The sequence below is a fragment of the Aaosphaeria arxii genome, assembly GCF_010015735.1.
Source record: "Aaosphaeria arxii CBS 175.79 unplaced genomic scaffold BU24scaffold_8, whole genome shotgun sequence".
NCBI lineage: Eukaryota > Fungi > Ascomycota > Dothideomycetes > Pleosporales > Aaosphaeria > Aaosphaeria arxii.
This window is the reverse complement of record NW_022983481.1, coordinates 2113-25158: the sequence shown is the minus strand read 5'-3', so window position 1 is coordinate 25158 and position 23046 is coordinate 2113. Positions and strand designations below refer to the sequence as shown.

Below are 23046 nucleotides of genomic sequence, written 5' to 3'. Positions count from 1 at the left end.
GTGCAATGAAAGAGTTCCAATAAGTTCTGCAAGTCAAATGCTTGATGCATCACCGCCTTATATACAGTACTCCAGCGTGATCGGTTTTATGGGAGTAGAGATTACCCCACAAGCAGCTAGACGCCCCTTAGTTCTAATAGACCACAAATTCTGGAGTGATTCTGTAACCTTTCTTGAGATTGGTGATCAGTGTTGTCAACTATGTGCCTACGCATGTGGCGTTAAAGGCCTTGGTCCCTCCCTTTCTCTTTACGGAAACTTTAACGTAGCCCCCGGATTTTGCAGCTGTACAACTTTAAATAAGAGGAGAGCGAATTTTAAGCAACTGTTGCGATTGGTAGAACCCCACGCCATGGTCTGGTTTTGGCCTGGGGGTCCCCATACTCTTGGCGGGTCAACCCCTTTGAGACTAAGCAAAGCTCGACTATTTTGACCTGATTAGGAAATAACTATTAAGGTTATAGGAACTTGAGTACGCAAGTATGCGGGGCTCCACATTATTTCACTACTTGTCGAGATAGGAGAAGAGGCTACAATAGGCCCGTTGGAAGAATACGTCCAGAGCCATTCGGTGTCGGTAGCTTTTGCTCCCTGCTGTTGGGTACAAGACCACTATGAAAGTGGCCCAGGTTGTTTCATTACAGCGTCGGGAATTGTACGGAAGTGTCACATGTTTAGATAGGACATGATGTTCAGGGAACAATGCTATTTTTATTCATTGTGAGTCTCTCAAATGCTAAATTACAATCATCTTCAAGTGCATATATTCGAGGACAGTTTCCAACTCTCTACGTTCATTTCTTTCTCGTCTTTCCAGTAATAGCAGCATCTTAAATTGTCATCAAAATCTTGACGCAGAACACTACGAATTTAGGACGCCGAGGACAGCCCCAGATTATTGAACGCGCTTCTCCGGATGAAGAGATTCAGACCTAGGTCTTGCAAGCTTACACATGGTGCAAATCCTGAGGCTAAGTAGCAAGACATGGTTGATGCTTTTGTCAGTTGTAATCTATCCGACAATTGGCAACTATGCTGCAGAAACTCTAATCATTCAACTTGTAAAAGTCTGCTAGTCGCCCAAGATTGCATCGTCCTCGATTCTATCCGGTAATGCATCTATTTGGCAGATGACTTCAAGGACAGTAGCAGCCAGTTTTACGAATGTAAATAGCCTGCAGTTAGCACGAAGGATGGTGCACAAATATGGTGCACAAATATGGCCCAGTAAACCGGCAATGTTGTGTCGTGCAAAAACTTTATTTTCATCACCTCTGTTTTCTACGAGACAGGTCACTGCATCGATCTCTCTGTTCTTTATAGGATTGGCGTAGCGAATCAACCACTTCATGAAACTAATTTTTACGGATGTAGAAGAAAGACCTTCTGAGCAAAACAGTCAGTCTCATTGCCCGGGCATCATATGTCAATGCTTGCCAAGTTATTCCAGAAATGCTTTGTTTTAGGGTTAGCCTCCCTGAGAGCCTCTACAATGCACCACGACTCCCCTAATTTAGCTGACTGCGGAACCCATTGGACATAACATTTTCAGTTCAAGCTTGATCTATGCAGAAGGATGGTGTGGTAATGTCAAGATTGAGGACCAGTCCTTGATCACTGGAACGTGGTATAGCAGTTGTTACGGTTCATATTTACGGTTCATATTTTCTTCTTTTTGACTAAATCAAACAAAGCGCAATCAATTGTATTGAGCTGCTGATGTATACTGACTCGCCGGGACGTTTCATAGATCAAGTATTTTCACGGAATGCGTTGACTGATTACATTACTGCAACCTAAGGGCTTGCGTTCACACGAGTCTGCGCCTAATTCGACATACATTCAAGGAATGACTAAGATCGATGCCTATTCCCTCTAGCTGTTTAATTGACAACTATCGGACACTATATTGATACATTGAGATAATTATATATCCCCTCAGTATGAACAACCTTAGAGTATTATAGGTCGACTACGTGCTCTCGGTGAACGTTGTATTCGCAAGGAATGTGGCAGAATATCCCACTAATTAGATAATTTCTCTACCGATCTAACAAGAAACGTACTCAATCCCTTAATTGGATTCGGACTTCTTCATGTTACGAAAGAAGCGGCTGGTATCACCCATCGGTACACGAAACGGCAGCGCCTCTTCACACAGATAATGCGCGGTTGCATAATACCCCAGTAGTCCTGCCACAAAACCAAAAGCTCCGGATGTCTTGCCAAGTCCATCAGCAATCGCGACCCTGTGATCGGCGAAGGCAAAATGTGATGCTGCGTCTGAGAGAAAGCACAGTTCTACCGTCGTAAAGATTGAAATATAGACGATATTTCTATCGATTCATTTAGAATTTGATGCATAAGTCAGGAACGGTAGGACGTACTTTGGCAAAGATGCAATTAGGAAGAATAGATTGAAAATGCCCCAGACTGAATGTCACTTGTCAGATTTATTTCACAATAAACACCATCTCTCGCCTTTGGGGATTGTTCGTACTTACTTAAGAGATAAAATCCCATGGCATTATAGTAGGCAGGCGTTAATCCGCCGTACGCTTCGATTACACCCATAAAGGGTAACATCATGACACCGTAAGATGCGTAAAAGAGACCTGAATAATATAATCAGCATTCCAAATCAGACCATCATTGAAGCTGACATGACGCACCAAAAGCACTGAGCACGGTATACGAAAAGGTATTGCCACGCGCCATCTCCCATTGTGCAGAAATGAGAAGACCTAAACCAGCAACCAGAATCAAATTTCCAGAGTGGATAGCCTCTATACTTGTGCCACGGATGTCCATCAAGGATAGCGAGAATGTGAGGAGAGTTGTAGCGAAGCCACCCATAGCGAGCGGACTCTGGGAAGAATTATCAGCATCTTGCAGTCCAGGTACAATTTTACTTCGTGGTGTTTAGATTCTCAAGTTCGAGTGCCCACTCTGACAAAAAGCCATACTATGACTCACCGCATCTCCAATTTCCATTCCTGACGCGTTCTCACTTTGGCCCCCCTTTGAGGGCAGAGCTTCCTCGTCGTAGGTTGAGCATGAGCATAATCCGTCTTTCCGACGTAGAACAGCCATGAGGGAGTGGTTTATAGGTCAATCGAAGTAGATTAAGGGAAACTTGTTCCTTCTTGAAGTCTCCTATTTGTACATATCCTTCCTGGTGCTTGTTATTGTATATGTGCTCTGAGAAACAGAAGGCCAAAAGGGATTAGGCATAGTCTATTGGGCGGTGTGAACTATGCTCTCTCGTGGGAATATCCGAAACGGAAACTCGATAATGATCTCCTTGCCCTCGAAGACATAGCTTGATTGGGTTTCAGTTGGCGATGATTTGTCGGAGTTACTACGAGTAGCACTAGGAAGGAGTCCCACCCAAAACTTAGCAAGCCGGCTATTATGCCTAGTTTGGGAAATTGTTGGCTGCCAAGCAAATACCCTTCTTTCGTGGTAGAACAATGCATGATACTTAGCATGAGTACCAGAATTGAAGAATGGTTGTCAGTACTTTAATTTGAGTTGATAAATTCATGTTGAAAAGGCTAAAGCTTTCCGAAAATATCAAAATTAGAACCAAATTCCACCGCAAAACCAACATGCTAGAAACCGCATTCCAAAGCGTCCAAGACTCAAGTCTTGTTGTTGGCAAGAACTACATTGACGGAGAATGGCGAGAGTCACGATCGAACCAACGGTTTCAGGTTACTAGTAAGCTACTACTCATTTCACACTGCCAAATTAAGGCTGACATATGGGCAAACCCCGCAAACAACCAGCTGCTTGGGACGTCTCCAGAGTCCAACGTTGACGATGTCGAAGATGCTATACTTGCGGCTCAGAAAGCTCTACCAGCATGGAAGAGCAAGAGTGGACGAGAGCGAGCACGCATCCTCCGCCGATGGTTCGACTTGATCATTGAGCACAAGGAAGATCTGGCCAAGATCATCAGCACGGAAAACGGCAAAGCGCAAGCTGACGCCGCTGGTGAAGTTGGAATGTGTGCTGGCTTCCTAGAGTGGTTTTCTGAGGAGGCTGCACGTATTCACGGAGATGTAGCACCTCACTCAAATCCGACTTTCCGCATCAACATTATCAAAGAGCCGATTGGCGTTTGTGCCATGATTCTGCCGTAAGATAACTCGCCAGGCTTTGACCATAACAACTGTGTATCCTAATATCCAATAGCTGGAACTTTCCCGCAGCCATGATGGTCCGCAAGCTTGCTGCCTCCCTTGCCGCCGGCTGTCCATCGATCGCGAAACCGGATGGACTAACACCATTTAGCGCAAGCGCATTCGCTGTTCTGGCAGAAAGAGCAGGTATCCCCACGGGTGTTTTCAATCTCATCCATGCGCTAGAAAACACGCCCGCAGTGGGCAAGGCATTGTGTGAGCATCCCTTGGTTCGAAAGCTGTCGTTCACAGGCTCTACACGCGTTGGGAAGATTTTGCTTGCTCAATCAGCATCAAATGTGCAGAAGTTGAGTCTAGAACTCGGCGGAAACGCCCCATTTCTGGTACTCGATGATGCAGATCTCGAAGTTGCTGTATCGAGCCTCGTAGTCTCGAAATTTAAGGTCTCTGGCCAGACTTGCGTCTGCGCAAATCGCATTTACGTTCAGGAGGGTATTCACGACCAGTTTGTCGAGAAGCTGCTTACAGCTGTTCGGGCATTCAAACTGGGACCAGCTTCGGATGTCAACACTACCCAAGGCCCTTTGATCAATGCGAATGCCGTAGCCAAATCAAAAGATCATGTTGAAGACGCCATATCGAAGGGAGGAAAGGTCTTGGTGGGCGGAAGACCCGCAAGCGAACTTGGTAAGGACAAAAACCATGGTGGCCGTAGCGATGGATTGTTGACAGCACGTTTCCTTCAGGACCGAACTTTTTCCAGCCCACGGTCATTGTCAATGCAACGCAAAACATGAAGATTGCACATGAGGAGACCTTTGGTCCCGTCGCAGCTATCTTCAAGTTCAAGACTGACGAGGAGGGTATTCAATACGCGAATGACGCCGACGTTGGCCTGGCGTCTTACCTGATGACAACTGGGCATGACCGGGTCCGCGCGTTCTCCGAGGGATTGCAGGCCGGTATGGTAGCAGTCAACACTGGAGTAATTGCCGATCCTGCATCACCGTGAGTGTTCTTTCTTCCTCGAGCTGCTGAAAAGAAATGCTAAATACTCACAGGTTTGGGGGTATCAAAAACTCTGGCTTTGGTCGAGAAGGAAGCAAATATGGACTTGACGAATACCTTACGTTGAAGACCATAGTTACGGGTGGTTTCAAGAGTATTGTTTGACGGATCATGCCAGAAGTTGCCAGGATGTAAATCATGAAGTAAATTTAGAGTAGTAACCCAACGTGACATTTTCGATGCGCAACTCTACCTGTAGAAAGGAATTCACACACCTGATTCACTATATCTCCGTTATATGGATGTGACACGTGAAGAATATCTGAGGACCTTGGTAAGTGTATCAAATGAGCATCCATTGTGTTCAATACCCTACTTCATGGGCAACTAATGGATTGAGAATTGTGAAAGAGTTCCTTTGCGTAGCATTGCAGTTGGTGAAAGAAAAACCGACACTTGAGGTCGAAACAGGCCTTTCGTGTGTGGAGAAGTGGCCGCAGCGGAAATCACTTTGCTGGTTTCTCGACATTCCTCCAGCTCCAGCTCTTCATCCCATCATTGTCTGCATGCTCTTGTCCTGCAAAACATTGAGCCAGTGGACATTCATATCTCCCTTGTCTTGCCGATGCCAAACTTCCTTGATGATGTCCAACATTTGTAACTGCGGACGTTGGGGATATTTTCGCGACAGCGCTAGCATTCGCTCTTCTATGAGAGTTCGGGGTTGTACCTCGTGCTCTTCCTCATGGCCTGATTCAAAATCGCCCATTTCCTGAGTTTTGGTAGGTTGCAAGTGGCTGGAAAGGATGACATACAGAAGAGATAGCATTCGACTGGAACCTGACCGAATAGAGATTGGCTCAACGATCTGATATAAAATGTAGTTGGCTAGGTCTGACAGACATTTGGCCCTAGTGTCGCATATTGATGACCCTGGAATTTGACAGCCAAACGTGAAACCATCAGTAGTAGTCGCATGTTCTACACGTTGCTGTAGAAGGTCCGGAAAGACAGCATAAATCTCCAACAGACCAGCCAAGCGGTAGGCCATGGAGACACGAACGACGTCCTCTTTCGATGTTCTTCTGTCGTGTAGGTCGGCAATCTTTTCAAGAGGAGGCATTTTGATGCTAAGCAAGAATTTCTCCAATTCAGTCGCGAAGTCAACATCAAAGCTTACCGACACCTCATAATCAGAAAAAAGGGAAACACCAGTCGCTGATAACCCTTTATGAATACGCTGACGGCGGAGAATCCTCCCAATCTCTGCGAAAGCAAAGTTCACCTCAGTGACTACACCAGTCCATGGGTGAGGTACTATTGGCACTGGTAAACTTGTAGGGTCTTCAGGCGGTTCAATGGTGACACGACCTGGCAAGGCAGCGATGGGTACCGGATCAATGAAGCTCAGCAACATCTCCCAGTACAGCAAGCCGTTCTGAAAAAATTCGACAGTATTTCCCTCATCTGCTTCGTCGATTTGTTGTCGCAGTAAGTTTCGCGCAATATAGATGTATTGCGCGCCAATGCGTGATGTTCTGTGCCATGATGATGACAATCCGAGTAGCATTAAATTCAATGATATGACGTCGGCGGGTACCTTTCTAGGCTTGCGCTGGTGTAGATCTTTCTGAAGGGACATCCAAGCCTGAGAACGTTTACGGAGGCCAATTTGCGCCAGAGATGGATAGTGATTTGCTAAGTGAGCTGCTGACATGCTCTGAATGGACAAGTTCATTGTTTCTGAAGAGCCCCAGTAAGCTGAAACCAGGTTTCGAAACGGATTGATGGAAGAATCAAAGCAGGAGAAAAGAGAGCAAACGTGTCTGAAGTAATGCTGGACCAGATCTTGGTCAGTATATCCGCTTACGGTGCCGAAAGAAGTCTGGCGATAATACGTTTGTAGGTATCGTCCTGCTGTACTTGAAGCACCTTTCGAAGATCCTGTTTCCGAGTTGGCCGGTGGATTTGCCTGCTCAGAGCTTGCAGACGGTGAGAGATCGGGCAAAACGAAAGGCGCTTGCTGGGCTGTGCTGAAGTCTGATCCATTCAGTTGGTGCACAATCAACTCGTTAGACCTGACATCTGCCCTATTCTGATGATGGGACGAAATTTGGCCCTGAAATGCAGACATTGTGCTCGTAAATTCCATTATATCCTCGTAGCTGAAAACCGGAAAGTCGGGCCAAACGTCAGGAACATTGGCCATGAGGGTGGTGAAATTGGAGTCGTCAGCCCCGGAGATCTCGCTTTCAAGCGGAATTTGGCATGGCTCAGTTGTTTGGATTGCTGATACTGCAGGGTCTTCATCATTGCTCGATGGAGGAGCAACTGTTTGAATGGGTTGATCCTGAGGAGCTTCGGCGGCCCCTCTATTCGCCGAAAGAGAGTGCAACCGCTCGTGTTTGTTCGACCATTTGAACTTCTTTTCATAGCCTGGGCATTTGATGGTGTTGCTGGTGCAAACCTGGCACTCAGGTTTGGCTTCGTCACATTTGATCTTTGCCGGATTAGCCGCAAACCAAGGACAACAGTGAATGGAATTCTACAGTACATGTCGGCTTTTGCAGCGTAGACACCCGCCACGCGATCTTGTTGTACCAGCTCCGACAGAACGCGGCATAGGAAACTGTAGCTACGACGTCAATATGGGAAGATGTGTTGTGTGTGGTGTTGTTTGCGCCGATCGACGGTTCTGCTGCGGGGAAGTGGATTTCAGAAGGCTTGGCTGCTGGTTCTGGTGCTAACAGGCAGTAGCGTGCAACGGGCGCATTATTGGGCTACTTCTTCACTGGCTAAGATGTTGCTGTATATCATCATCCGAAATGACTTGATCAATTTCCATGTGCCAAAGCTTAATAGTTACTGTTCAAATACGAGAAATAGGTAGAAAGAGATTGACAATGTCCTTATGAACTTATCACGATTCAGCCATCGTTCCTGCTACATATCAAACAACACGTAGTCTCTATGCAGCAACATCATAGATCATATCAAATTTGTTTTTGCTGCAACGATCTAAATTATACTACATCGAACTCAATCGTGCCCCAGCCCTCATACGTGCATGTCCACCGGCCAGCCTCACGCATTGGAACTGCCTGGAGACAGCTTCCTGGCAGTACCACCTGACCAGCTTCCAACCCGACATTATAATGCGCCAGGCGATTGGCTAACCACGCAACGGCGTTGATCGGGTTTCCCAGAATGTTACTAGTATTGCCCGTCATGACCTCTTTGCTGTTAAACTTGAGGACACCCTTCATGTCGGATAGCGTGAGCTGGTCGAGTCGGCGCTGCGTACCGCCCAGCAGCACGGCAGCTGTCGAACCATTGTCGGCCAGGGTATCTTGAAGACCAATCTCCCAGTTTATGATTCGCGAATCAATGATCTCGATGGCCGGAATGGCGTAGTCGATGGCGGAGATAACATCTGCAGCGGTCACATTGGGTCCACGGAGAGGCGCTTTCAGAACAAAAGCCGGTTCCAGTTCAACATATGGCTTGATGTATTCCTCTAGTTTCAGAGTGGTGCCCTCGTAACGGAATGAACTTGCGAGCAAGAAGCCGTAGTCGGGTTGATCCAGGCCGAACGCATCCTGCATTACTTTGGCAATGTTGCCAAGTTTCATACCCACCAATCGATCTCCATCCGCAAGGGCATTTCTGACCGTTATGCGCTGGACTTCGAATGCCCCTTCAGCGCTCAGTGCAGGGTATGACTTGATTGGTGGTGGGATCGGTGTCTGGGTAATGCGTGCCTGGCGCAATGCTACGGAGATCTCCTCTAATTTCTGGGAATCCTGTACACCATTTTCGGGGGATTCTGAGCTTCTCATTCTTGCTGAGGCGGAAGTAACTAACGATTCTGACCGAGAAATGAAATTATTTTGAGTTTAATTCTCTGGATACGTCCCGTTTACACTGAGCCAGGACTGAATATTTATGAGCAATGACACGTAGTAATCAGCTAGCCTGATCGGTATATTTCATATCTAGAGAGTGGTTTCGTCCTAGATGTCATCGCTCACGGAGAAGGCCAAAACGAATTTCCTGATAGGGTAATAACGGAATGCCTAGATGTAGCCTAGGCCCAAAAGTATCTCTCAACGTTTTTCTGCACTTTTTGTTCTGTCGAGATTGAGCGGCGATGTAGTTTCGCATCTTTCAACCTAGAACGGAAATGTCACTTGTATGACCACACAATACCGCTCCATCATGACTTTACTATAATTTTTCTTCACATACGAGCGACAGGAATCTCTACACAATCATACCCTCAATAACCTTTATTCTAGCTTCAACTAATAATGCTCATGTCTCTACTTGATTAACCCTAACCTCGGCGAATTCTTGGGAAAAGATCTTTCGCAGGCTCACAATGTCAGTCTGGATATTGATCATGTCATAGCCTTTCAAAGCAAATTCCTTGCCTTGGAGTCCAGTGTCCAGATAGATGCCAACTGCTTTGCCTGCTGCTTTTGCGGCATCCCTGATACTATCCATTGCTCGTACAAGTCTTTCATCGGGGTTGTTAACGTCAACAAGCGGACATCCGATGCTCAAAGACAGGTCGAATGGTCCAATGAAGACAACATCCACACCAGTGATAGCTAGAATAGCTTCAACATTTTCCAATGCCTCTTTAGTTTCGATCTGTACCGCAATGACTAAAGAGGAATTTGCCTGCTCAAAATACTGAAACCCCCTCAAAGGTATCACTGGCCCGCCATGTGGATGTTGTTCTACAAACTTCTCCACTGCGAGCAAGGGTTCAAGTCCGCGTTCGCCCTCAGGAGGAAACTTAGATGCGCGTACCACATTTTCTGCATCTTCGACTGTTTTGATCATAGGTGCAAGAATGCCATGTGCGCCGGCATCGAGAGCCCGTTTGATCATCCATCTCTGACCCTCGACAACCCGCACAACGGGGGACACTCCGCAAGCAGCTGCCGCTGCGACAATTTCGTGCATCCCGTCGTCTGAAATATTGCCGTGTTCAAGATCCACAAGTAGCCAGTCGATATTATTTGCAGCACGACACATTGTTCTTGTAAGATTGGTACCGGACAGCATCTGCCAGGCGCCGTAAGAGGTATCTCCTCTCTTGAGTGCTTTCTGTAATCTGTTTGCCGCTTGCATGTTGAGGAAGTGATGATGAAGAAGGATTTGGTATTCTGTAGGCTGAGGAGCAACTAAGTGATGAACATCAACCTCGGTTTAGTGATGAGTGTAAATCAATTCAGGAGGTAGGTACTGATTGTACTACATTTTTCATAGCGAGAATAAAGGTATGCTAACGTTCGCAATATAGAATGGGTATTGTTAGACCCGGGTAAGTGCTCCAGATTTGGTGATACCCCAAAGAGCAGCGAAAAATGCCCTCGTTGGGATTAGTCTACTTCCAGTGCCCTAACTTCCCCAGCAAGGTTAGCGCAACCGCGAAAGATCATGTTGCAACCCTAGACGAACACGGGCTAAACATGGCTTCACGGATGTTCTTACTCTCTCAAGTCAAAGCTGATGAACCTGATCATTGTGAGGTGTGAACATGTGAGCTCCAGGTGCTAATTGCGGGGTCATGGAGTACCTAGACAAGAGCTGTGGGGAGGCCGTGAGATAGATTAAATAGCGACTAGTTTCACGATGCCGTTAACCTACGTACTCATTGCTGCATCATTCTCAAGATCATTACAGTCAGTTGAGACCAAAGCAACCATATATAGGTTCTACATACATCAGCTATCTGCCTGCCCTTGCGACCACGATATACACCACAATGTCGCCAATTGCAGCTAGCGACTTGAAGGCTCCCCCAGCTATTACCCATAACTCGAGCGTCCAGGTCGTTCGCTCGACAAATGCTCTACCTGCAAATCTTTTGAATGCTGCGAGATCTACCTTGACCGAGTCCTTTGATGCTGAAAAGCATGTTTGCTTTGAAGCTCCCGGGAAGATCTACAAGATGGAAGAACTAGGATTCCCGGGCCGAGGCATTTCAGAGACTGCTGTTTCTGCGCCCTTCCCACTCTTTTCGCAAAGCGCAGTTGCACAAATGCGCAAAGAGGTCTTCAGCCAACGCGTCTTGGACGAGTGCCGATTCTCATCCGGCTTCGTTAAGGATACAGTGCGTGGCATGATGCCGTCCCGAGCCCCTTTCACCTACGACGCATGGAAGTCTACGGAGGTCTTAGCGGCGGTATCTGCAGTCGCAGGTGTGGACCTTGTTCCTGTCATGGACATGGAGATCTCGGCTATCAACATCTCGGTTAACCCGACGACCGTAACTGATGCCGAGAAGGCCGCATCGAATGATAGATCTGCATTTGCGTGGCACTACGACAGCTATCCATTTGTCTGTGTTACGATGTTGTCCGATTGCACAGACATGCAGGGCGGAGAGACTGCCGTTAAAACTGCATCGGGGGATATCATGAAAGTTCGCGGACCGGCTATGGTAAGCTATAAAATCTTCTGTAGAGTCGCCCTCTGTCATATCCACTCACAATTTTACAGGGTACTGCAGTGATAATGCAGGGTCGATACCTCAACCACGCTGCACTCAAGGCGTTTGGTGGTAAAGAGCGCATTAGCCAGATTACCTCCCTGCGCCCACGCTTCCCGCTTGCAAAAGATGAGAGTGTGTTGACGGGGGTCCGTCCTATCTCGAACACGTCGGACCTTTATACGCAGTGGACGCAGTACCGCCTCGAAAACTTAGAGGAGCGCATCCGGGAGAAACTGAAATCAGAAAGGACAAGGGAAAGCTTCAATCGTCCTTTCGATCTAGTAGCAACAAGAAGTTGGTTTGAAGAGAATATCGCGTACTTCCAAGCAACACTTAAGGAACTACAAGAAGTACAGTCCTAGGCTTATGATGTAATAGTAGTACGGAGTGGTAATTAGACGTGGAAGGCAATCTAATCCTGACGTACCAGTACCCTTGTGCGCCTCTTGATGTAACGCGGAAGCCGGAAATACTCCTCGCCGCTACGCCACCAAAATTTTAGAAAATATAGGAAATAATGTACGGCTGATTGTTTTGATTGTAGTAGAAGTGTCGCAAAGATTTGAATTTTAAAAGTTGTGCTGTTCTTCCCCCTGTAAATTTATCTGCATTTGAAACGATCCTAAGTCTTCCCGGGACTATTTCGAGAGAATGCTATTTCGAGAGCAGGCATAGCCAAATTCGTGCACAGGTGACAGGCAAACTAAAAATTAAAGTTGGGGATGTGGTGGGGTAGCCGAAGCTTAGTGCTCCCGTCGCTTGAACCACGTGACTAATCAATTGAGGTGAATCCAGAACATGGGTATTTAAGTACCTTACGCTTGATTCCTTTACACACCTTCACAACAACGCAACTTGCTATCTCATCCGTGCTCTCTGTCACCTCTATCATTGTCATGCGCTCTTCCACACACCCTTCTACATTGGCTGACGTTTCAATCCAACAGCCCTAAGTTGCACTCCTTCCTCTCTCAAGCATTGGTGATCACCACCCGCCTCGATTTCGGCCCACGCACAAGGAGACTGTCACCCGTTCCCTGCAATTAGACTGGCCTCCGTCCACCATCCTTGCGAATTTCACATGGCCTCCGCACGTTGGTAATCACAGACCGTTTCGGCCCTCGCCCAAACCCTGGCTTGCCTACGTCGAGGGGTGGTTCGCAGACAGACACTTGCGGTGGGAATGCGGTGGGAAGTGACCTCGTTCTGCGGCAGCAATTTAGTTCCGGCTAGCCTTTGCTTCTGCTGAAGACCCTAAGTGGTTAGGAAGTCATAGTGCTTCACGTTTCTGTAAGTCACATCTTAGAACGTCTTCATACTCGGCAAATGTACTTTTAAACAGAAATGGCACAGATCTCCTTGCATAAACGTAGTCTGCCAGCATTGGCTTGTACTGCCGATGATTCAAAACTACTGCCATGCACCTGTCATATCAAATATGACCAGGTCCGCTTGTATGCCACCTTCACTCTTCAACACGTTATTGATACCAATGATGCAACGACGATGCATTCCTTCACATTCATCTACAATTCCGACAACCTTCACCCTGAGACAACAACCTACACGACGTCAGGCCGAGATCTTACTCAATTAGAATCACAACACATCGCGCGAAATATAACGCCTAAAGTTCGTGCATTATCCCTACAACTAAAGAAACCTTGCGCCATCCTTTGTCCCAAAGAGAGAATACCTAGACCCACCCATCTTATCGGTCTTGCTAAAGCCACCGACATCACAATAATATTTGACCGGAATTGGCTCACCTCACAACAACATAGATTCATCTTTGACATTGTTGCCCAGCCAGAAACATTTAGTGGCTTCCCTATTGATGAGAAGAATCTCAAAGGACGCAGGCTTGACAACTGGACCGTCTTTTACCCCGCTGATGATCGTGTATCGAATGAACCTCACCCATACATCAAATTGAGCTCCAAGCGTAGCCTGCAAGGTGAGGCGTCTTGATCCTTGTCCAACCCTTTTGCTAGACTAATGCGCAACCATAGAGTCAGACGACACAGCAGGGTTGTCGCCGCCGAAACGCATATTGTGTACACCCGTACACTCGCCCACTAAAGAGGCCACTGTAATTCCGACCCCCAGATCCTGGGAAGCACCTCCAAATATCGACGGATTACAGCACGCCCCTCTGCCTCCTTCCACTCCATCACCATATGCTGTCTCCGTTCGTACACCGACCCCACATAGCCTTCCTCCACGCGCCGAATCTCTGCACAACCTAGAGGATGACGTGAAAAGAATAATGCAGCAATTGCTCCCGGAATTGCTTGCTCGCTCAATTTCTCGACACACCTAGATCCGTCCCGACTCCACCATCACCCGCGTCCGATTTGAATACCGCTACGAATTCCTTTACTCCATCTCCCCATTCCATTCGCTCCCTTCGCGAACTCCTCTTCACCCGAGCCGCTACCTATGCAGAACAAAAGCTCACCACGATCTTCGAGAACACTGCGTATGATGCTCAATACCTGCGGAGCGCTGCCGACGACGAATTCCTATCGGCTGTTGAAGAACAGAGACAAGGATTTCAGTACAGCACCGAAGATGCACTTAGAGAATTTCTAGAGGAGATTGACAGGATAGTAGATGAGACTTTCTGCAAGCTCGAAGAAAAGGTAGTTCAATATCTGGAATCAGTGGAGGAATCAGTGGAGGAACAATTTGAGAAAGTGATTACTGAAAAGGTGGATAGGTTTGCATATGCATATGGCAAGTGGATGATGAGTGTGGCGCGATCTGCTGCCGGCAGCAGAGGAGGGAGGATGACGAGGAAGGCAGGTCAGAAAGCTATTCATCAAAAGAATTAAAGCTTTCGAAGAAGCGTGCAGTTTCCTTGGAAGCGTGCAGTTTCCTTGGAAGCGTGCAGTGTATTGAAACCATGCACAATAAACACCTTCTGAACCATCAGGGTAGCTTCTAACAAAAGACCAATTGGACCTTAGGTATGCAAGACGGTGGTTTGGTTGATTCTCGGAGATGGCTCAACAATCAACATCATCTTGCCATTGTCTAGGCTACTTTGACCCACCGCATCGACTGGCCAGTGGGTATTATTCATATGGAGAACAAAGAAGTCACTCGGTCGCATCTCTTGGAAAGGCCATCTCTACCCACTTATTTGCTCGATGAAGATTTTCCCTTCCATCAAGGGATTCTTCTAAGTCTCTTCCTCATATGAATGGTGAATTTTGTATATAGATTAAGTGGAGATATAGAATGCTTGGATCAATGACACCCATCGATGTGATGTACCCTTTTTTTGGTTGCGAAGTTCTCTGGTTTCACCATAGCACTTAACTCTATGGTCATAGTCAAGAGCCATGACAAAGATAATTGAAACACACATGAACTTGAACGGCGCGTTTACCGTTCCTGTTTAGACTGTTTCAATTTTTACATGCCTCACCTGATAAGCCTGGAGTTACAGAATCAAACACTAGTTTGTATTCAACCTTTACAGTGTGGCTCAGTCATCTACATAGCACCTCTTACAAATCTATAGGTCCCAAGAGATCGCTCTCGTCACGCCCGTCCAATCAATTACATTTAGAGATAGTATTCATCACTTTTCCGTTAGCCCCATCTCCGGTCACAAAATTATGTTCGCTTTCGACTAACGGAAGTTGGCTCTTTCAACGATAGTATCAAACGCGCATGTAACCTCCTCTGTCTCGCCGGATCTTAGTACATTCGAGTTGACAAGCCAGAATGATAAGACCTCAAAGATTTCCCCAGGGTCGTGAACAATTTCCTCGAGACGGCCCAGTGGGTGTGAAGGCCGGCCGCCAAACTTATTGTAATACCCTGTTTAGCGTCGAACATCCCCACTGTACTCTGATTCTGAATCGAGAGAATTCGATGCTGTCATTGGATTGGACCTCGCTCGGCTTGGTCGACCCCGACTGGCGGATATATCCTGAAGCCGGGCGGAGACTTGATCTATATTGATAACGCGAGATCGGGAGGATTTCCCCTCGTTGCGCACTCAATATCTGGCCATGATAATTAGAAATTGTAGGTGAGCGGGTAAAGATCGCTACCTTAATCCCTGCATGAACTCGGATGTGATGTTCTCTGGATCTATAACCTCGACAGTTCTATACTTGCCATCAGCAAAAGTGTAAGTAGCAGAACTCCTATGATAATTATAAGCTCGCATATTACCTTCCGTTTTCTTTCAAGTTCTGGTCCAATTCCGCGTTATTATAAGCGGCCACATTGTGGGCATGAAGTCCGGAACTCATTGTTCCAATAGGGGTCATATCCCGTAAGAGTAAGCTGGTTGTTAGGTTGGGGGTGTTTTCTTGTGGGTTAGGGTCAATTAAAGAAGACCCAACGTGGCATCCCTCGTCATGCCGCTCCGGAGATTGCCCGCTCTAGTCCTGATGCAAGTTATAGACACATGCATGCTGTTCATATCTGAATGCTTAGTGTCATGATCCTTGAATATGTTTACTGTCCCCAAGCTGTAAGGAAAGTTCTTAGGACGGAGAGGTCGTACGGGAACTAGCAATCTGGGACACAGATGGACTGCGTGAGATTCTACTTGGAATGCTGATTATAGACCCGGAGTTTCGATACTCTGCGGAAGAATGCTTGGAGTATCTTCAAACATTAGAGAATAATAGAGGGCTAACACAATAGTATGATGGAGTGCGCCAGCCCAGGTTGGACATCCTCTATCAGTTGTCTTTACAGATTAGAGGCAGGAGCCTTTGTAGTTCTGACAAACTAATTACAATATCCAGCATTCTATTTCTCAGTGTTACAGTCTCTAAAGTTAGTTCGGCAGACCCGACTTTCAAGACGTCGTTAAGCATCAACCGCATACAATAGAGTTGCTAGTTGCTAAAATTTTCATACTTCGGAAGCTGCTATAGACAATCGGAAGGGTTCTTAGCGCTGGGCGAATTCGTTTTTAATTGTACAAAGCGGAAAGGGGGACCCGTAAGGCTTGTTCTAGCACGAGGATACTAAATAGCTACAGAAGTGACATTCATTAGTAACTACTAGTCGTCCTTTGTACCTCAAAGCCTATTGTAGGCAGATAGGAGGGACATCTCCGGGGAGTAGTTCCGTCTTCATATGTGTGAAGATCTGAACGCTCTTACATAGCTGCTACTTACACGAATATCCATGCTTGTGCAATAGTCAATGCTACTTCGTTTTGTAACTATCGAGCAGCTGCTTTAAGTAATATGCTATTACAATTACTGTATCTGCCCTATACAGGTAGTAGTGCTGATAGAAATGCCTTGAAGGGTATAAATAGAATATTGTAAGTAGACTAGCTGCCTTTAAACCCTAAGTCTAGGTTTATAAGTAAAGGCCTTTATCTACTCTACTGTAGGCCTAGGAGTAAGATAGCGTAGCAGCTTAGGTAAAGTATCTTGTTGTCTTGTACTGTATCAAAGGTAATCTTATTCAAGTCTGATACTATGTCCATTATCTTTATAAGTGTGCTTGCATACAATTTCTACTCTAGAAGACCGATGCGCTCACATTCAGGCCTTAAGTGTGTATTTCCATGACGTTCACTTGTTCCAAAGGTACATTGGCTACACATGACGTGTGTACATGTTGGACAGTATGCCATGAATATGTCACAAAATCCTGCACAGTAACACTAAGCTGCGTTAATTTGATATCGACCATAAGCTTGAATGACTTACGCAAAACCATCCTTCAGATTCTTTAGAGCTACAATCGGTTCTTAATGGAGACTGAACATCTTTTGTCTGATTTGCTGTGCACTGTGCACATTTCTTGTGTTTACAGTTTGGGTTTTGGCATTCTGATTTCTCTGCTTCATTTGTCTCGTTGCAATCTGTCTCGCACTTGTCTAGTCAGAAACGGTCTTTGACCGCTCGTGGGGCCTTACATACGCAGATCCATGTCATAGGGCGAGTTTGAGGTATAGCTGCTATGGAACGATATATAGAAGTCAATCCAAGTTCCGCTTGAAGTCGATCCATCAGTTTTGGGTTGAACGGGGTGTATACGCTATTCATTGACATACTTTGCTTCGGTGCCAGGAATCAATTTAGTATATGCTCAAATTTCTTTTTGTATGAAAACCGACCGGTGAAAATTGCTTGCAACGTGTTCCCTGCTTATAGGTGCGACTGCTGCATAAAGTTCAGCCTTGCGCTATTAAGTATCTTTTCCCTGCTTCCAGCTTCGCATTTAGGAATACTTTACGCCAGGCTATTTTTTGCAAAGCTTTTGACAAACAATGCCCTTTCATTAACTTTGTTGCCGAAGCTCTAAAATATGAGCACAAGTAAACGTCAAGGTGGTGCGCTGAATGGCGTATGGGAGGAAAGATACAGTCGGCAAAGGATAGAAGAGTTATACATCAAGGAAGATGGGCGTGAAGATCGAGTCGCATTCCCAAATGGTGTTTCGTTATTTGAATATTTGAGAAATGGCGACAAAGAAAATTTCATTGACACAATACTAAGATTTTCGAAAGATCTCCTAGAGCCTCCTGGCCGGTTTCGCTTCTCAGACTTGCGCAACTATCTCGGCAGTGCAGACCTTTCCACCTTCAAGCAAGGAACAACCAACGGGCGTGCGTCAGGCATCATTATTCTAGACGAAAGACGTGACCCGATTGACACTTCAGCAACAACACGTCATTGGGATTCGGATCTCTATCTCAGATATCCACCTTCTGGCACTGATATTTATACCGAGAAATTAGATTTACCTCGGTTGGTGGACAGACTAAGCCAAAATGCAAGGGTAGATACCCTTCCTTAAGAGTAGCGCTCTAACCTCTCTTAGAGACGAGAAAACGGTGCAGAGAGACGGATTTTGTACGTTGTATTGAATACATGTCCCTGATCGTCTTGCTTAATACCTGGCAGATATGTGTCTCATATGACTTCGTCCTGCGCTATGGCCATCATCGGCACTGCACCGACACGTTCGATTCCTATTCTTCGGAAGTTCTTTCAGAACCATCTACTTTTTCGCACCCACTTTCGCATATCCATGGTAATGAATGCATAGCATGAGGTTCTTAATGGAAGCTAATAGCATAGTCTGGGACATATACTATTGAGTTTCATATACCCTACCTCGCCCTTCGGGAAGGTTCGCCTATACAGGACGATCGACGACAGGAGCGTGATCAATGTCCTGCACATAAGCGATTGCCATTACCCCGCCCAGATGATCAGGAAGCCTACTACTATGAAGCACAGACTTCATTCCTGCTAACTGGAATTGATGAGCGAATGTACACTGTAGTTTGCGCCGTCGATACATTTTTTGAAAAGGAGCAAAATCGAGATAGCTACCTAGACAAAACTACCCCCCTCGACGCCCCCTCTGGTGGGTCGATTTGGCTCCAATATCCAGTTTGGAACCCACGTCAGTACGCACTAGCGGTACAGTCTCACAGGATGTTCCAAGCCAAAGAGGAATGGACTGCCTTGATCAACTACTTCGTTCAACGGCTGCAACATTATGTTTGTCTTTTATCTCGATAAAATCATATTATTCTGCTAACTATAACAAGGAATATCTCTATGAGCTACCCGATGACCACATGTTGACTAGGACAATAGAACTTACAGGGGCTGAGTCAACAATACGTCAATTCAGGGACCACATTGCTCGCACGATCAGCGCCTGGGATGGGTACTATGACATCAACAAAAGCCTTTATGAGGTAGAAAGCTTCAAGCTTTACAGCTGGTGGCAAAGGTATATAGGATCCATTGGCGAGTCGATATCGGAACTCAAGGTTTTGCACGAGATTATGGCTCAGAAGCTGGAGCTCTTCAAGAGCATGCGGGAAGGAGTAAGTCCATCTATACCACCTTGCCCCGGATATCAGCTACTGATTGTTCAAAGTTGGTAAATGCGTCATCGTTTAAAGAAAGCGCAGCAGCTACTCGACAGGGGAATAAAATCAGTGTTCTTACCACAATCACCATGGTAATGCAGGATTCCAATTTTTCAAAGCCTTACTTCTCGAACTGGAAAGTTGTATACATACTAAACTTTGGTTCTAGCTTTTCCTCCCTTTTACAGCAGTCACAGTAAGAGTGAAGACTTTTCGATTTGCAATCCGTCCCGCGAGCTAATCTTTTTAGGCATTCTTCAGTTTACCGCAACTAGGCGATTCCGCATGGCTTTGGCTTGCCTACTGGCCTGCAATATGTCTAGCCTTGGCCGGAACTGTGTACATTTTCCACCAAGCTGAATTACTCGAGAATATGTTCAGAGTAGGATAGGATATTTCGTAATACTAGTAGCTATAACAGTGCGCGTCAAAATCTTCGTAATTAGTGTACAAATTCTACGTTCCGATGACAACATTCAGTAAGCATTATGGGCCTAGTAAATTGGCTCCCAGCTAAGAATATATGAAGTATAACTTGCAGTTCCTAAGTTATTAGAGTGATCATAATTTGCGTCATAAGCGAGCTGCGCTGGCTCTCTGATTGCGTCGGGCCACATAGATGCGCTGCCTGGGAATGGCTCGCAGTAGCCTAGCCCAGCCTTTTCAAGTTGGTCTCTTTCTTCCTCTTCAAAGGAGTCAAATACAACAAAAACAATATAGTATCGACGCCCGTTGGCCTCGAACTCTTGGTTGAGATGTTGGTCCGTTACCATAGCTGTCAGGTCCTCATCGCTTAATCCCCAGTGCTTGTGGAGAGATTCCAAAACTCTCTCCTTCTCATCAGCCATTCGCCTCGCGAACACGTGTCCTACTACAGTTGGGTAGTCTCGCTTCCAATTGAGACGCGGCACACCGTCGACGAGCCAATATGGTGTTATGTGTTTGTGCTGCAGCTCTTTTGCAGTTGGGTAATCACCCTTCCATTCGGGACGCCACACACCGTCCTTGATCCAATACGGCCGCAGAAACTTTTTGTACGGCATGCGCATTGCCCTTATAATTGCTTGGACGTTCTGGGAGCACACCTTTGTCCGGCCCACGCCCGTGCCCCACGACGGATGCCACTCGATGCCCACCCGATTAAAGCATCCAAATGTTGTTCCGTGCCTATAGCTCTCAATATAGTACTGCCAGGCAGCTTGCCTGAGCAGAGGCGTTGCTCGACCTTGACTATCGTGCAAACGGAAGACAATGAGGTCGAGCGTATGCATCCGAGGGCGAAGCGCCTGTCTGCTTCTTGACGCCGGCGGGAACTTATCACCATTGTACTGAGTTGCCCATACTTCCATTGGGCGCGGCCGATAGAGCGAGCCCATGCTACGGTGAATGGGCCAACTGCACTCGCGATTGTCCCAAATGTACTTCTTCGCGATGTAGCGTGATAACCGGCAAGTAGAGAGAAGTGTAGCGATCTGGTGATATGTTGATAGTTGCCTACAGCGACGTGTGTAGGCTATCTCATCAACAAGGTCTCTTTTCTGCCCTTCGCTGTACTCAATGTTGTAGGTAGGGTCGGCAGACCCTGAGCGGCCGAAGACACTCGGCACGGTCGTATAAAGGTAGCGGAAGAAAGGACCCGACACCTCCTCCTTTGTTTCGGCCCGTTTACGAAACCCAGGATTGCGTTTGCGTGCTTTTATGACGTCGCGTTCCGTCTCCGGCATGTAGTCAAACTTGTGCCACTCGATGAGGCGGATGCTGTCGCGAATAAATTCAGGATCGTGTGGAGTGCCCTCAATTTCGATCCAGTGCACACCACGAGCAGCGGGGAGGACCAGCTCCCAAATAGCCTCTTGTAGTTCGACTGCAAGGTCGTTGAAAATTGCCATAGTGAGACGGAAAAAAAAGTATTGCCTAGAACAAATGTTCCATGAAATGGAGAGTAGATTAAATAGAAGCCCAAAGCCCAATTTTACGTAAGCTGCCCAGTCGATACAATCAATTTAGGTAGCTACCTAGGTACCCAGGTAGCTACGCCGCTCAACGACATACGGCGTCATGCGGGGTCCAGACACAGTATTACATCTATTCGGTGTCCAAAGCCACCCATGGGATCTTACTTTTGATTTGGAACTGTATAGGCTCTGCATTGAACATTCGTTTGTATAGTGAGCAATAGCATTCGCATCTCGACGTATGTACTTCTTAGCCACAACTCCCCTCTTCCGGTCATATGAAATACTTCCCTCTTCACGCTCATTCTTTGCTCTACATTGTTATCTTTTCAGGAGATCTAAGCTTCATTTCGATCAGTCAATACGCGAACGAGCTCACCCTGTTTTGAATCTAGCCATCCTATCAAGACTTACGAAACAGTCCTCTCCATTCCTATTTAACGTGGCATCATGATCTTCAGTCGTGGATCCCGGATGGAGAGCCCAACGTAGAGACTTCTGTGCTTGGCTAGAGATCCCAGGAAGATATTAAAACAGCGCACTGTTATGGGGCCAATATCTGTTCTTTGAACTGTCTGTGCCTCTGGAAGTCTCGGACTTCAAGGCTCTAGGCATGGACTTCATCAACAGGTAGATCTTTATAGCTTGCTACGCCTCGAGCCCCCACATAAGCGATTTAGAAAATATCACTCTACATGAGTGCATTCTCGTGTTTATCTCTTCATGATAATGCGTATTCTCTACCCAGAGTAGTAGTAACAGCGCAATCGAGTCTTTTGTGTACAATGGCATCAGATGCATTGAGTCTATCTCTATTTATGGTCTTAATATGACGGTAAGTAACACACATACTTGATCCCTCCGACAACAGTACATGGCGTATGCCGAAGGATTACTGAGCCTACGAGGCAAAGCAACAAACGATACGTATCATCCAATGCAGAGAACTTAGCTACAATGAAAACTTTCCCTTACCAGGGATGCTACGTCTGATTCCTGAGATTAATAACGTTTCTTGTTTACAGTCTGCAAAAGTCCAGAAACTACAGAGTAGATTTAGGGTGCTGTTAAACGTAACACCTGTTGAAATGCTACAATTAGACCCCTAGATAAAATACAAATCTATAACAGTAGGTCTTGTATATAAATGCAAGTATAGTTCTACTAGTAATTATTTCTTTTCCTTAAGCCTATTCTTATTCTTATTCCTATTGTCCTATTATCCTATTATAATTACTCTTAAATTACTATTTACCTAGACTAGTAGAACTTCTAACTTATCCTTTATTACCTAAATATATATCTACTTAATTAGATATTAGATCTCCTAGTTAAATTCTATATTATATTAGAGTTACTATTTTATACTATCCTAGTATTATAATACTAGTGTAAGGGTTGCGCAGAGCTTGCAGATACCTGATAACAGTAATGAATTCGATAGATGTTACGGATGAACCGAACAGTGACGATTCTGAGTGGCCGGAGGGCGACAGGGAATCCTACGAGGAGGACCTCTGGGAACAGGAGTACGCGGAC

General features: G+C 46.1%; 10 protein-coding genes across 10 annotated transcripts; 4 read left to right on the top strand and 6 right to left on the bottom strand.

The window, feature by feature from the left end:
• Positions 1-2074: 2074 nt before the first annotated feature.
• On the bottom strand, positions 2075-2868 carry BU24DRAFT_352987 (uncharacterized protein; the record flags this gene model as incomplete). The annotated part of the gene is made up of 4 exons (XM_033523758.1): positions 2075-2336; positions 2388-2433; positions 2505-2615; positions 2673-2868. Coding segments are annotated over 4 exons (615 nt in total), but the record flags the coding sequence as incomplete, so codon positions are not given.
• A 743-nt stretch (positions 2869-3611) lies between these two features.
• BU24DRAFT_485125 (aldehyde dehydrogenase) lies at positions 3612-5321 on the top strand (the record flags this gene model as incomplete). The annotated part of the gene is made up of 5 exons (XM_033533375.1): positions 3612-3716; positions 3759-4144; positions 4201-4835; positions 4895-5156; positions 5210-5321. The coding sequence occupies 5 exons, from the start codon at positions 3612-3614 to the stop codon at positions 5319-5321; spliced, it is 1500 nt and encodes a 499-aa protein (XP_033380162.1).
• A 382-nt stretch (positions 5322-5703) lies between these two features.
• On the bottom strand, positions 5704-7816 carry BU24DRAFT_396414 (uncharacterized protein; the record flags this gene model as incomplete). Its single annotated transcript, XM_033525300.1, has 3 exons — positions 7711-7816; positions 7148-7656; positions 5704-7021 (listed from the first exon to the last, which is right to left on the bottom strand). Exons 1-3 carry the CDS (start codon positions 7777-7779, stop codon positions 5704-5706), a joined length of 1896 nt encoding a protein of 631 aa, XP_033380161.1. The 5' UTR covers positions 7780-7816.
• A 363-nt stretch (positions 7817-8179) lies between these two features.
• On the bottom strand, positions 8180-8995 carry BU24DRAFT_353270 (putative TodF product hydratase; the record flags this gene model as incomplete). Its single annotated transcript, XM_033523771.1, has 1 exon — positions 8180-8995. The coding sequence occupies one exon, from the start codon at positions 8993-8995 to the stop codon at positions 8180-8182; it is 816 nt and encodes a 271-aa protein (XP_033380160.1).
• Positions 8996-9374: 379 nt separating this feature from the next.
• Positions 9375-10298, bottom strand: BU24DRAFT_485107 (2,4-dihydroxyhept-2-ene-1,7-dioic acid aldolase; the record flags this gene model as incomplete). Its single annotated transcript, XM_033533374.1, has 1 exon — positions 9375-10298. The coding sequence occupies one exon, from the start codon at positions 10296-10298 to the stop codon at positions 9471-9473; it is 828 nt and encodes a 275-aa protein (XP_033380159.1). The 3' UTR covers positions 9375-9470.
• Positions 10299-10935: 637 nt separating this feature from the next.
• BU24DRAFT_485106 (uncharacterized protein) lies at positions 10936-12026 on the top strand (the record flags this gene model as incomplete). The annotated part of the gene is made up of 2 exons (XM_033533373.1): positions 10936-11613; positions 11673-12026. 2 exons carry the CDS (start codon positions 10936-10938, stop codon positions 12024-12026), a joined length of 1032 nt encoding a protein of 343 aa, XP_033380158.1.
• A 982-nt stretch (positions 12027-13008) lies between these two features.
• BU24DRAFT_465416 (uncharacterized protein) lies at positions 13009-14501 on the top strand (the record flags this gene model as incomplete). Its single annotated transcript, XM_033532273.1, has 3 exons — positions 13009-13621; positions 13677-13921; positions 14121-14501. The coding sequence occupies 3 exons, from the start codon at positions 13009-13011 to the stop codon at positions 14499-14501; spliced, it is 1239 nt and encodes a 412-aa protein (XP_033380157.1).
• Positions 14502-16937: 2436 nt separating this feature from the next.
• On the bottom strand, positions 16938-17741 carry BU24DRAFT_264317 (uncharacterized protein). The gene is made up of 4 exons (XM_033522531.1): positions 17714-17741; positions 17580-17653; positions 17367-17531; positions 16938-17320 (listed from the first exon to the last, which is right to left on the bottom strand). The coding sequence occupies exons 2-4, from the start codon at positions 17592-17594 to the stop codon at positions 17171-17173; spliced, it is 330 nt and encodes a 109-aa protein (XP_033380156.1). The 5' UTR covers positions 17595-17653; positions 17714-17741; the 3' UTR covers positions 16938-17170.
• Positions 17742-17890: 149 nt separating this feature from the next.
• On the top strand, positions 17891-19918 carry BU24DRAFT_264300 (uncharacterized protein). The gene is made up of 7 exons (XM_033522530.1): positions 17891-18435; positions 18484-18515; positions 18567-18696; positions 18744-19172; positions 19223-19507; positions 19561-19748; positions 19803-19918. Exons 1-7 carry the CDS (start codon positions 17968-17970, stop codon positions 19825-19827), a joined length of 1557 nt encoding a protein of 518 aa, XP_033380155.1. The 5' UTR covers positions 17891-17967; the 3' UTR covers positions 19828-19918.
• A 62-nt stretch (positions 19919-19980) lies between these two features.
• On the bottom strand, positions 19981-21460 carry BU24DRAFT_425651 (uncharacterized protein). The gene has a single exon (XM_033528788.1). It carries the CDS (start codon positions 21439-21441, stop codon positions 20047-20049), a length of 1395 nt encoding a protein of 464 aa, XP_033380154.1. The 5' UTR covers positions 21442-21460; the 3' UTR covers positions 19981-20046.
• Between the last annotated feature and the right edge of the window lie 1586 nt (positions 21461-23046).

Excerpts from the sequence above, each read along its gene's own strand:
- BU24DRAFT_264317 (XM_033522531.1), bottom strand. Across the intron at positions 17,321-17,366 it reads AATCTGAAGGATGGTTTTGC|TGTTACTGTGCAGGATTTTG; the intron begins GTAAGTCATTCA and ends AACGCAGCTTAG.
- BU24DRAFT_264300 (XM_033522530.1), top strand. The coding sequence starts at position 17,968 with ATGAGCACAAGTAAACGTCAAGGTGGTGCGCTGAATGGCGTATGGGAG. Across the intron at positions 18,436-18,483 it reads TGGACAGACTAAGCCAAAAT|AGACGAGAAAACGGTGCAGA; the intron begins GCAAGGGTAGAT and ends AACCTCTCTTAG. Across the intron at positions 19,508-19,560 it reads TCAAGAGCATGCGGGAAGGA|TTGGTAAATGCGTCATCGTT; the intron begins GTAAGTCCATCT and ends GATTGTTCAAAG.
- BU24DRAFT_425651 (XM_033528788.1), bottom strand. The coding sequence starts at position 21,441 with ATGGCAATTTTCAACGACCTTGCAGTCGAACTACAAGAGGCTATTTGG.